Below are 13,379 nucleotides of genomic sequence, written 5' to 3'. Positions count from 1 at the left end.
TCTCTTTCTCTTTCTTTCTTTCTTTCTTTCTTTCTTTCTTTCTTTGTCAATGACGGTTAAGGGACTTGCCCAGAGTCACACAGCTAGTAAGTGTCAAGTGTCTGAGGTCACATTTAAACTCAGGTCCTCCTGAATCCAGGGAGAGCCGGTACTTTATCCACTGCGCCACCTAGCTGCCCCCTTCTGGTTGATATTCTTTCAGATTGTTGTTGGATTTAGCTGCTGTCAGCCAGTTTCAGATTAATAGGCTTCCCTGCAGTGTGGGATGTTTAGTTGTCCACAGAATTCAGACTAGACTCAGATCTGGAACTGAGACCCTATTCTACTCCATTGGTCAGAACCATACAGATGCTGCTTGCTTCTGAATATGGTCCTTCATCATTATGATCCTAGAGCCTGCTACCATTCCTTAGCCAGCAATGCCACCCTTGGGCATCAATCACCTCCTCTTTCTCCCCTGTATCTATGCCTCAGAGCTAGTCAGTGACAAAACTTTCAGTTGGCACCTGTCCTTTCACCTTCACTTAATGTAGTCCTGAGACCTCCTCTTGCCTTGTCATGTAGTTTTGGTAATTTTTATTTCTTATGCTGGAATGGTCCTTGTGGAGCACTCTTGGATAAAACTATCACCTCCATCCATAGACCTCTCTCCCTCTTTGTGTCCACTTTTGTTAGGAAAATAACTCACTGATTTTTTTTCTTGTATTTCTCAGTTATAAGTTGGACTGATTAGTTTTCTAGATCTTTGAGAAGGGATTGTGTTGGATTAGTTTGCTATACTTCTTTGTATTCCTCTGGTTTTGCCTTAAATAGCTTCATTTATTAAGAAGGTATGATACAATAATAATACCTACCATTTATATAGCCCCTGTTGAGTTTAATGTTTTTATAAACAACTTTAATGATTATGTAGAAGATGTACTTACATTTTTGTGGATTGGGCAAAACTTTTATGGATAGCTGATATATAGGATAACAGAAACAATATTTTTAAAATAGCTGAAAAATACTAGGAAAACAATATATACAATGACTATAACAATGTAGTTGCAAAGAACAGCAAACAAAATAAAACTGAATTATGCAAAATTATGATGGCTAATTTTGGTCCCAAATAAGATATTTGAGAAGTCATTTTATTCCATTTCCTTACAGAGATGGGGACCATACTTTGAAACACTGGATATCATGTCATTCTTTTTTTTCTATATTGTTTAGTTTTCCTATACTTCTATTTTTCTTTCCCTTTTTGATTCATGCAGTCACCATAATTTCCATCCTTGGTGTCATTATCAATTCTTCACTATTAGACACTTCACATATCCAATCTGCTGTGAAATCTTATTTCTACCTTTACAATATCTCTCACATATGTCATTTCTCCATTCACATTTCTCCATTCTTCCTAAATAAAATCCTCCTGTTTTGTTTTAAACCTTGGTTTAGCATGGCATGGGAAGAAAATTTATTAGACGACTTGCTAAATTTTGCTGCTACTCCAAAAGGACTACTACTTCTCCAGAAAACAGGTGCTATCAATGATTGTGTGACATTTATGTTCAACCGACATGCAAAAAAACTACAGGTATGAATTAAAATCTATCACAGAAAAACTGTTTTAGTAGTAATAGTAATAGTAGTAGTATTATTAAAAACAATAATATCTTTTGTGGATAGAAATTTATAACAATGCAAAATTCAGTTAAAGAACTCATACAGGGGGCAGCTAGCTGGCACAGTGGATTCAGGAAGACCTGAGTTCAAATTCGATCTCAGATACTTGACACTTACTAGCTGTGTGACCCTGGGGCAGTCACTTAACCCTCATTGCCCCCCACCCCCCCAAAAAAAAAGAACTCATATAGTATCATAAGCTACACCTTCATTTTTATGTAGCAAATCATTAGGCAGTTGAGAACACAATTTATGGCTGTGTATGTGTCAGAAAACCACTTCATAAATAGTGAAGTATCCAGCAAATTAGCTATATATTTTGTTGATGAGATATAAAATATCTGTGTACAGTTAAACCTAAGTTATCTGGATTGTAAATTCCTTAATGGCATTTCATTTTAAAAATTTTAATTAATTCTTTTTTGTATCCCTGGTGCCTAGAACATAATAGATGTTTTGTTTTGTTTTTTTTCTAGTTTTGTTTTGTTTTGTTTTTGTTTTTTGGTGAGGCTACTAGCGTTAAGTGACTTGCCCAGGTTCACACAGCTAGTAAGTGTTAAGTGTCTGAGGCCGGATATGAACTCAGGTCCTCCTGACTCCAGGACCAGTGCTCTATCCACTGTGCCACCTAGCTGCCCTGATAGATATTTAATAAATATTTGTTGAATTTAAATCTCAAGGACTGAATCTATCTGTATAATTCAATTTTCAAAGTTTATTTTGGTTTGTTCTTTTAAGCACCAATATCTTAAATAAATGTAAACCACTTTGAATGGAAATCTTTCTAAAATGCTTTATAGAGTAACCGGTTTTTTTTGTTTGTTTGTTTTGTTTTTTTTGGTGAGGCAATTGGGGTTAAGTGACTTGCCCAGGGTCAGACAGCTAGTAAGTGTTAAGTGTCTGAGGCCGGATTTGAACTCAGGTCCTCCTGAATCCAGGGACAGTGCTCTATCCACTGTGCCACCTAGCTGCTCCTAGAGTAACCATTTTTAAAAAAGAATGCTCTGAACAAAGTGTTGACTTTTCTTGATGACATGGAAATACAAACATAAATGATTTTAATCTAGAATGGGCAAAATTGTTTTCTCCTGGAGATAGAGGCATTTTTCAGTATGTTAGGCTGTTGTTTTAATATAGTCCATCTTTTCGGATTATAACAACCTTTTTGCCCCATTCTCATCGGTTCTTATTGATAATCTGTATTGGTTTAGAATTTTAAGTGTGTTAGAGTTTTATGGGCTTCTGCAAGTAAGAATGTTTAAGTTTTCTTAGTTCATAAATTTTCTGCCATGAGTTTTAGCAGGTAGACTTTTATTCCTTACTTATAAAATTGATTTAAAAAGAATTTTAATCTCTCACTGTTTATACGCATATCAGTAGTTATAGACTTAAATTCAACAAAGAATTAAGTAGCTTACATTTTAAGTGATAGGCACTGGTGGAGGCATAAAGTTATTTATTTATTTATTTGTTTTGTTTGTTTATTTACTGTAGGATTCCTTCTCTCATGAGAGCTTAAATTCTGGTAGTTGATTATAATGATATTCTTTGATTAAGATAAAAGATACATAAGCAATGTGCCAATAATATTTATTTTACTTTTGATCTTAAAATCATACTATTTTCTTGTTATTTTTAGGTCAGTAGGCATAAAAAGTTTGGATATGGAGTGATGGTTACACAAGTGGCATCAACAGCTGCAGGTGCAGTAGCTCTTCGGAATTCAGGTAATATTTTTCGCTTAAAGCCATTTAAAAAAACAACCTGATATAATCAGAGCTTAGTATACTGGCAATAAAATTCTATAATTTCCAAAAGTTATGATGAAGCAATCTAAAAGGGATACTTCATATCATAAGATTTTTCCTTTATTGAATGTTGGAAAGTACCTCATAACAATAAGTGATGTCGGGGCAGCTAGGTGGTGCAGTGGATAGAGCACCGGCCCTGGATTCAGGAGGACCTGAGTTCAAATGCGGCCTCAGACACTTAACACTTACTGGCTGTGTGACCCTGGGCAAGTCACTTAACTCCAGTTGCCTTACCAAAAACAAAAAACAAAAAAAACCCAACAACAACAACAACAAGTGATGTCATCCTATCCTTTCTTGAAGTAATACTGAATCTTAATCATTCCAGGCATATTTCTTTTTTTTATCACCCTGTTTTCCAAACTGCATGATGCTACAGTTGGTGTCAGGAAATCATAATCGTGCTAAATATTTAATTGCCTTATGTGTCAGTGATAGAGATAAATCACCATGACTTCTCTTGTTGGTGTATCCCATAGACTCAAGCCATCTTGCCTCCTGATAACATACAGCATACATTTTGTTTTTGAAAAGTTTTAGTGTTCCAAATATACTGTCTGCCTACCTTTTGCTTGTGAGGACAACATTCAATTCCAGCTTTACCATGACAAGCACATAGAGAAGGACAGGGAAATGGCATACTATCAAAATTAAACTCTTATTTAAATTGCTCTCACCTAGTTACATTGTGACTTCATTTTCAAGTCTTAAATGTGTCTTTTGTGAATCACTGTGTGACATTACTAATTTTATTATTAAACAGATATATATATATATGTGTGCATATTTGTATATATACATACATATTTTTACTCTTTATTTTAAGTGCTTCCTATGAGATTTTAACATGGATTGTTCAATTATGTAACATGTTTTAGGACTAAGATTAGCTTAATTTTTAACCTGTTTCTTTGTTTACTTTATGTAGCATATGTGAGCATATATATTTTAATTATAATTACAAATTTTGTTTACTGCTTGTTCCTACTTCATTCCTACTTGCGTTACTTAAAAAAAAAAGGTTTCATGTTCAGATTTCTATAGTTATGGTAGATTTTTTTTGCCTCCATATGGAAAGGTTCTTTTGTTATTCTTGAGATTCTTAAAGCCTGGTTGGCAAGATGCATTGGACATGAAATAGGAAATTTACTGTTCCCAATATGGAATTGTGTAAAACAAGCATCTGTAATTATGCTGAGAAAAGGAAACATGGTAGACAGAAAGACATTAGAGTTTATTCCATTGGAGTAAAAGAATCAAGGGATAGGAGGAAATGAGATAAAAGTTATGGATAGATGTGAAATAATGGATGAGTAATTTAAACTATGGCAGGAGAGCAGTGGTGAACCAATTGAGATACTTGAGAAAAGGTCATAAGATTTAAAGGCCTTTCTGGCATCAAAATTCTATGATTGTAATCATGCTAGTACTTTGTTGACTGGAATAAATAGTATTTAAATAACCAAAATAATTGTACATGAATGAAGCATTTTAGAGAAATTGAGACAAGAATAGATCTTGAGGCTAATAAGAGTATCTGATTTGGTTTAAGTTTGGGGTACAGAAAAATCCCTTACCTGAGATTAGCTTAGAATATTTTTAATTAAATTTTACTCAAGAATGATTAAAAAACAAGGCAAAAGAAAAAAAAAGAAGCATATGGAAAGGTACACAGATTATACATTTCTGATTCTAAATTTATTATAAAGTTAAATAGTATCTTGATACTGTATAGGGTTTTTTTGTGTTTTCTTTTTTGGCAGGGCAATGAGGGTTAAGTGACTTGCCCAGGGTTACACAGCTAGTAAGTGTCAAATGTCTGAGGCAGCATTTGAATTCAGGTACTCCTGAATCCAGGGCCCGTGCTTTATCTACTGTACCACCTAGCTGACCTCAATACTGTATAGGTTTTTGATGCTAATGATAAAGAAAATTTTAGTGCCAAGTAGACTTGTCATGACTTCTTGGTCTAGTGAAAACTTCAATCTGTCTCCACTCATCATTATGTATCTCACCTAATTTTGAAAGCCTCTTTTTAAGGAGTAACCATTTTATTTTATTTTTTACATATTTTGGGTTTTTTTTATTCTAAACTTAAGAAATAAAACAAATAATTCCATAACAAAGTAGAATAGAAAAATAGAGGATTGCACATGAAACTGCAAATCTGTTATATACAACTTGTTTTTCCTTTTAAATATATAATAAAATTGTCATGTAACTCTTTTTTTCCCTTACCCCCTTCTGAGATGGCCACCATTAGACACAAATATGTATTTATATATGTGTATACACACACCCACACACACATATAATATAAAACCATTCTATACATACTTCTATTTGTCAGTTCTTTTTCAGGATGCAGATAGCATCTTCCTTCATACGTCCTTTGTAGTTAATTTGAGTATACTCTGGTTTCTCTTCAGATCTCATAAATCTTTTGCTTTTTACTATATATCATCACTTTTGGCACTAGGCTATACTGCCATTCTATATTCCATTCATTGCTTTTGGGGGTTTTACCTCAATTCTTGGCTTCCTTGATAAAGTAACAGCCCTATCTGATTCCCTCAACTATTTTTCAGTAACATTATCTTGCCTGAGTGGTAGAGAGATTATTAGTAGTTTATTAATAGGTATAAAATTTAAATAAAAAATAGAAAATAATTTATTTTTAGGGTTTATTAATGCACATGTAACGGAATTATGGTCCATTTTGGAATGTGGAAGAGATGATGTTAGAGTAACATATCCCAAATCTACTCCAGTGGATCCCATTGACCAAAGCTGTCAAAAGGTAAGAAGTCATTTAGCATATTCTCTAGAATAAGAATTCTTAGCCTTTTTTTTTGTTACAAGAACTACTTAAGCCATAGGTGAAGACTATCACATGGGGAGTAGCAAATGAAAATATCCAGTGAGGTGATAGAGTGCTTAGTGCAAGGAATAGTTGGGGGCTGTCATTAGATAGGAGATCACATGGGAGGATGTTGAGTTAGAAAGAAGAGTGAAATATATAATGGGGCCTGGGTTATGAGCCAAACAGAGGATTTTACATATGATGTTGGAGACAGTAGGAAGCCAGCAGAGTTGATTAAATAATGGGATGATATAGACAAATTTGTGCTTTAGGAGGATCACTTTGACTGTTGAGTGGAAGGTGGCGTGGAATAGGAAGAGTACAGGCAGAGAGACCAATTATCAGGCTTTTCCAATAGACCAGACATGAGATAATGGGAGCCTGGATATGGGTGGTTCCAGTGTCGGAAGAGAGAAGGGGTCATATTGAGAAATATTGTGAAGATAAAATTACATGTATTTTGAAGTGATTTGATATGGTGGTGAGAGAGTGAGAAGTTGAGAATGATACATAGATATTGTGAGCTTAGGTGACTAGAAGGTGAGGCACTTTAAGTAGGGAAGTCAGAAGCCAAATTGCAGAGTTAATAAGGTAGTGAGAGGAAAGAAAGAAGAGGCATTGATTGTAGATAGCTTTCTTTAGGAGTTTAGTGATGAAAGGGAGAAGAGATATGACAATAGCTAGCTGAGATAGGTGGATCAAGTTAATGATTTTTTGGTTTTTAAGAATGGGGGAGACATGGGCATGTTAACTGTTTTTCCTAATTTTAACTGCATTGGTTTTGTTTATGTAAACTTTAAAAAATTTAATGAAATCAATAATGTATATTTTATCTACTGTCTAGAATTTTATCTGTATTCTCTGTACATTGTTTTGTTATGGACTCTTTCCCAATCCATAGGTCTTAAAAGGAATTTCTTCCTTGATTCTCTAATTTGTTAATGATATAAATCTTAAAGTCTAATTTATGTATTTATTTAGACCTTATTTTGGTATATAGTGTTAGATATTAGTCTAAACCTATTTTCTGCAAGATTATTTTCCAGTTTTCCCAGCAGTTTGATTATATATGATGTATATCTTTGTTGTTCTGCAGATTAACTCTTCTTTTTTGAGCAGTAACAAGTTGTTTGGATAATAGTTGCTTTATTCCTGTGCATGTCTTAATGACATAAAATATTCCTTAACAAAGAATTAATTTTTTCAGTGATACTCTGATTATTAGTATCAAGGTAGACATGAAATGGAGAAATAAGTGTTCAAAACCCGCAGTAAGAATGTCCTGAGTCGACTGTACAAAAAAGAGTGATTCCCTATGGCTTTTGAAGTACTATATCTAGATATTTTTCTTTTTTGCAGATAATATGCTAATTACAAATGTACTTCCACACTTCCAGCATGACCACTTACAAGTCTGCCCTAAAAGTAAAGAAAGCTTGTTGCCTAGAATATGAGATGCAGTATGATGTCCTTTGCATTTGTGTAGTCCATGGGTGCATTTGTCTTTAATATTCCCGAGGCAAGCCCATTAGTACATTACTTAGAGAAGTCCATCTGAATGAGTAGGGCTCAGAATCAAATAGGAGTCCAGGCTGCATTCATATTTTGGAGACTATTAAGTTAAATTATAATTTTTTGTTGTTGCTTTGAAAGTTTTTTTTAACATATCACTGAAATTCATATTTTATCTAATTGGCATTGGTACTCTCTTCACTCGTAGCCTATTCCATATCCTCATCATGTATGATAGTTGTCCATGTGAACTTGTACTTTAACTTACTTTTGTATTTGCAACACATATCTTTGTTGACTATGGATAATGAGCTTCGTGTGATGAATAAAAACCCAAGAGATAGTTTCTGGGTGATTAAAAATCACTTTATTAATTTGGCTAGCTAGTCAGTAAATTGATGGTCAATGGTTTCTCTTGGTAACCAGATACCTAATGGACATATTGAATGCCTTCAATAGGTTTTTTTTCTTTTTTGAAAGGTCATGCCCCTGGCAGGAGAAATCAACTATGATTTAAATGAGGAGGTAGGCTAAGCATCTTCAGCTCCTCCGGCTAAGAATATGGCTTGATCATGAAACTTGGCCACCTCAAGCAATCTAGACAGGGGAATTCATCTCTAGCCAGACCACTGTCATTGTTTTTCTCCTTCATGGGCTGTGTCACCCTAAACTCCAGTGAAGGGTTACAGGAACAGGGGCTTATTCTCTAAGGGCAAGTACTTACCTAGGTTAGATTCCGTTTACACTTCAAACAGAAGTAAGTTCTCCTAGTTGTGTGGGTTTCTGCCCTAGATACAGGAGCATGTATCCCAAGGATTAGGGCAATCTCTATCAGTCATCCCCAGCCAGACAGGCTGACTGCTTCACAGGGGCTGGCTCCTGAATGAGGAAATAAGAAGTCTGGATCCTAGTTAATAATAGGTTACTAATGTATAGTAGAAAATAATCATTTCTCTCATTCCTCATAGATGACTTAAGAAAAATGGTTGAGATGCTATATATCAAGAACTAGTTTATTTTAAAATAACTAGTTAAATCAAGTTACTTGTTATTTCAAGTAAGTTTTCTTTATAACTAGATATTTGATTTTTTGTTGTTGTTTTTGACATGAAATTAATGAGATCGTCTAAAGTTTGAAAGATTTTTAATTCCTGGGAAAAGACTTTGCCTTAAGGCAATGCTTTTGCCTTAAAAGTAAATACCATTTTTCAAAAAAATCATTATTTGTCATTTATCAGTCAAATTTTCATGTTACTTTCTAAGCATTAACAATATTGGAAATATGTGATTGATATACCATATTTTTCTGTATAATTAATGGCGGATACAGCATATTAGAATTCTGCCAACTCTAGAAACCTGTAGTCTCTATATATTTTGTTAATTTCTTAAAATCTTAAACAGATAAAATTATATTAATTATATATAACATATTAAACTATATTAATGATTCTTCAAAAGTCTTAAAATAAAAAATGTTATTTTTTTCTTCAGTCTGACTCTACTGAAACTCAAATCTCTTTACAATTCTGTTCAGGCATGTTTTAGACCAGATGCATTTATTGAATTGTTTTCACATAGAGTTCCACTTAATTGAATATGGGAAATAGCACATCAGAATTAATTAAGATGATATGTGGACTGAATTTCATAATCTGATGGTTAAGGGTAATCTTGTGAAAATCAATGAGAACTCTACAGAAAATTATATCATGACTTGCAGTATGTTACAGATGCATAATTTGTTAAAAACAATGCTATCTTAAATGACATTTTAAAGGTATATTAATCTGATATAATTATATTGGTTAAATACAATTGTCTAAAAAATTAACACCTTTCCAAATCAATATTAAATAAATATCAGCATATCATTTAAAGTTGCATATTTTGGTTAATTGACATGAATCAAATTTGAACATATTTTTATGACTCAGTTTTTGTGTATATATGTTTTTGTATATGTGTGTATTAGAGGTTAATGAACAGATTTCACTCATGAAATTTGAGATATATTGGTGTAGATAAAATAGTTTGAGCAATAAAATAGGCTTAATTGGAATTTTTATTTCTATTTGTTATTGTTTAGTCATTTTTCAGTCATATCCACCTCTTCATGATCCCATTTGGGATTTCTTTGTCCAAGATTCTAGAGTGGTTTGCCATTTCCTTCTCCAGATTTAATTTCTATAGCCACTAATCTAATCTGGTCCCTGATCACTTATCTTCTGATTTCTTGAATATTATCCTGCTTGAATTCTCTTCCTCTTGGTTATCTTCTTTCAGTTCATTTGCTGCATACTTGCTAGATAATTATATGAAACACAATTTTTTAAATCTTGTTCTTTTTCATTCAGTTGCACAGTGCCTTTAAAGAAATTGGAAAGCCAAGAAATAAGCAGACCCCAAATCAGCACAATAGAAGAAACTTAGAAAGTCACAAGCATCATAAATGAATGGAAACCAAAAAGACTATAGAACTAAAATAAAAATAAAAGCTTATTATTTGAAAAGACTAATAAAATAGATAAACTTTAACCATCCTGATTAAAAACAAGAGGTTGGAAAATTAAATTAACAAAATTTAAAAAGGAACCAATCAAAATCACAAGGAGCCCAGAAGAAATAAAAGGAATTATCAGTGTCTACTGTATAAAATTAGATGTCAACAAATCTAAAACCTCAAAAGAAAGTAGTACTTACAAAAATATAAAATATCCAAATTACCAATACTAATATCTAAACTAATAACGGTTAAAGCAAAGAAAGAGAACTATTGATTAATTTTCTTAATGAATATTATGTAAAAAATTTTAAATCCTTATAAAAAACTATATCAATTTATGCAAAAAAACATTATTATCAAGGTAGATTTATATGAAGAATGCCAGGATGACTCAATATTATGGAAACATTTAACCTAATCATATTAAAAATAAATATGTCCATACCAAATCTCATTTGATGCAAAAAAATTTTTTTACCAAGTATAATACTCATGCTAAAAATGCTACACAATAATAAGCAGCATATATCTAAGTCAGCATGCATTTATTAAGCCACTAGTTTGTTCCAGGCACAGTAATAAGCATTAAGGATACAAAGAAAACCTAAAAAAGCAATTCCTTCTCTCAGGGACTTCATTAACTAGTGGAGAAGCTAACATGAGAGAGGGAGAATAATTGCAGATAATCTCAGAGAAAGGAACGATGGTAATGGAAGACTGGGAAAGGCATCTTGGGGGATGTTGGGGTTTTAGTAGAGACTTAAAGGAAACCAGAGAAGCCAGAAGGTGGAGATACTGAGAGAGTGAGTTCCAAATAGTGGTGATAATGAGAGTGAAAAGCCTGGAGTTGAGAGATGGAATCTTGTGTAACAGGAACAGAAAGGAGGTCAGTGACAATGGATTGAAAGATAGGTAGGAGATCATAGAATTAAAAAAAAAATGGAAAGTTAGGAAGGGGCCAGGACTTTGAATGACAAACAGAGGCTCTTTTCATTATCCCCTCAAGTTCCTCCCCTTCCTCCAGTTTTTTACTTTCCCTAGTTTTAGAATTTTGTTTAATGTACTGGTTCCTTTTTCTTGATTGCTTTTATCTAACTATTTAATCCTTATCCTCTTTCTATCTCAGTTAAGCAGTCAAATAAAATCCTTCCCTTCCTCCCCCTCAACTTCTTTTATTCATGAGTTTTTACAATTTCATTTCCTGTTTGTTTTTGTAAAAATAATTTTCCCTCATTCTCTTCATTATATATCTTCTCTGTCTATTCTGTACTGTAGTTCTTTGATTCATCACCTTTATCCTCTCTCTTCCTCATTGAATCTAAGGGATATATTTTGGGTTCCTTATTTTTAAAAGTTTCTGTATTGTTGCATTATAGATCTTGATGCCTAGATAGTTTTTTCATAAAATTACCAATATCTTAAGGTGATAGAGAGAATATTGTTCCATGGTGGGAATTTTTCCAATGTGCGTGATTATACAGTACATTATTAATCTTTGCTTTCCCCATCGTTGTTCCACCTACTACCCTGTTTACTTCAAATCTTTTCCATAGATATATATCCTCCCACTCTTTTGGATGTCAGTTGCCCCAGTAGCTCTGATCCCCTTTAAAATGATGCAGGATGGACTGAAATTTTAAACCAAATCCCTTCAGATAATGCCCATTGTAACATTGCCATTTGCCTTTATAGGTTGTCTCTCTTCTATTTAAAAAAAATTTTCATAGTAGTAATAACTCACATTTATTTAGTACATTAAAATGTACAAAATACTTTCTTCTTAATCCTTTTTTATTTAGAATTTTATTTTATTTTATTTTCCCCCAAATTACATGTAAAAACAAATTTTAATGTCAATTTAAAAAACTTTGTGTTCCAAATTCTCTTTCTTCCTTCCTCCCCCACTCCTTAAGAACTCAAGCAATTCAATATAAGTTATACATGTGGAGTCATGCAAAACATTTCTACATTAGTCAGATTGTGAAAGAAAACAGAGGAAAAAAAACTTTAGTAAGAGGAACTAAAAGAATTATGCTTCAGTCTGTATTCAGATACCATCAGTTCTTTCTCTGGAGATGGATCGCATTTTTCATAAGTCCTTCAGTGTTGTCTTGGATCATTGTATTGATGAAGATAACTAAGTCGTTCATAGCAGATCATCTTACAGTATTGCTGATATTTTGTATACAGTACATTTCACTTTGCATCAGCTCATATAAGTTTTTCCAGGTTTTCCTGATAGTATATTGCTAATCATTTCTTTTTTTAATCATAAAAGTATTTTTATTATTTTCAGTTACATGTAAAGATAGTTTTCAACATTTGTTTCCATAAGATTTTTAGTTCCAATTTTTTCCCCTCTCTCCTTTCCCTCCTCCTCCCCTAGACAGAAAGCAATCTGATATAGGTTATATATGTACAATCACATTAAACATATTTCTGCGTTAGTCATGTTGTGAAAGAAGAATCAAAACACAAGGGAAAAACCTCAATAAAAAAAAACAACCAAAAAGTAGAAATATTATGGTTTAATCTACATTCAGAATCCTCAGGGTTTTTTTTCTGGATGTGGAGAACATTTTCCATCATGAGTTTTGTTTGTTTGTTTGTTTTGCAGAGCAATGAGGGTTAAGTGAGTAGCCAGATTTGAACTAAAGTCCTCCTGAATCTAGGTCTGGTACTTTATCCACTGTGCCACCTAGCTGTACCCCTTCCATCAGGAGTTCTTGGAATTGTCTTGGATCATTGTATTGCTGAGAAGAGCCAAGTCTATCACAGTTGATCGTCACAAAGTATTGCTGTTACTGTGTACAATGTTCTCCTGGTTCTACTCACTTCACTTGGCATCAGTCAACTTAACTCCTTCCAGGTTTTTCTGAAATCTGCCTGTTCATCATTTCTTACAGCACAATAGTATTCCATTACATTCATATACCACAACTTGTTCAGCCATTCCCCAATTGATGGACCTTCCCTCCATTTCCAATGCTTTGCCACCACAAAGAGAGCTGCT

At 33.2% G+C, this 13,379-nt stretch overlaps 1 protein-coding gene across 2 annotated transcripts in view; it reads left to right on the top strand.

Annotated features, from left to right (window-relative positions):
* The window catches only part of TBC1D32 (TBC1 domain family member 32), a 175,936-nt gene that overhangs the window by 76,506 nt on the left and 86,051 nt on the right, over positions 1-13,379 (top strand). For both annotated transcript variants that reach the window (XM_043963629.1, XM_043963628.1), the window contains exons 19-21: positions 1,447-1,585; positions 3,314-3,401; positions 6,167-6,285. In XM_043963629.1, coding sequence (XP_043819564.1) covers positions 1,447-1,585; positions 3,314-3,401; positions 6,167-6,285 — 346 coding nt within the window. The remainder of the gene's footprint in view (positions 1-1,446; positions 1,586-3,313; positions 3,402-6,166; positions 6,286-13,379) is intronic.

Source organism: Dromiciops gliroides, chromosome 4, assembly GCF_019393635.1.
Source record: "Dromiciops gliroides isolate mDroGli1 chromosome 4, mDroGli1.pri, whole genome shotgun sequence".
In the NCBI taxonomy this organism is placed as follows: domain Eukaryota; kingdom Metazoa; phylum Chordata; class Mammalia; order Microbiotheria; family Microbiotheriidae; genus Dromiciops; species Dromiciops gliroides.
Note: the sequence above shows the minus strand (reverse complement) of the source record. Positions and strands in the feature narration are given on the sequence as shown.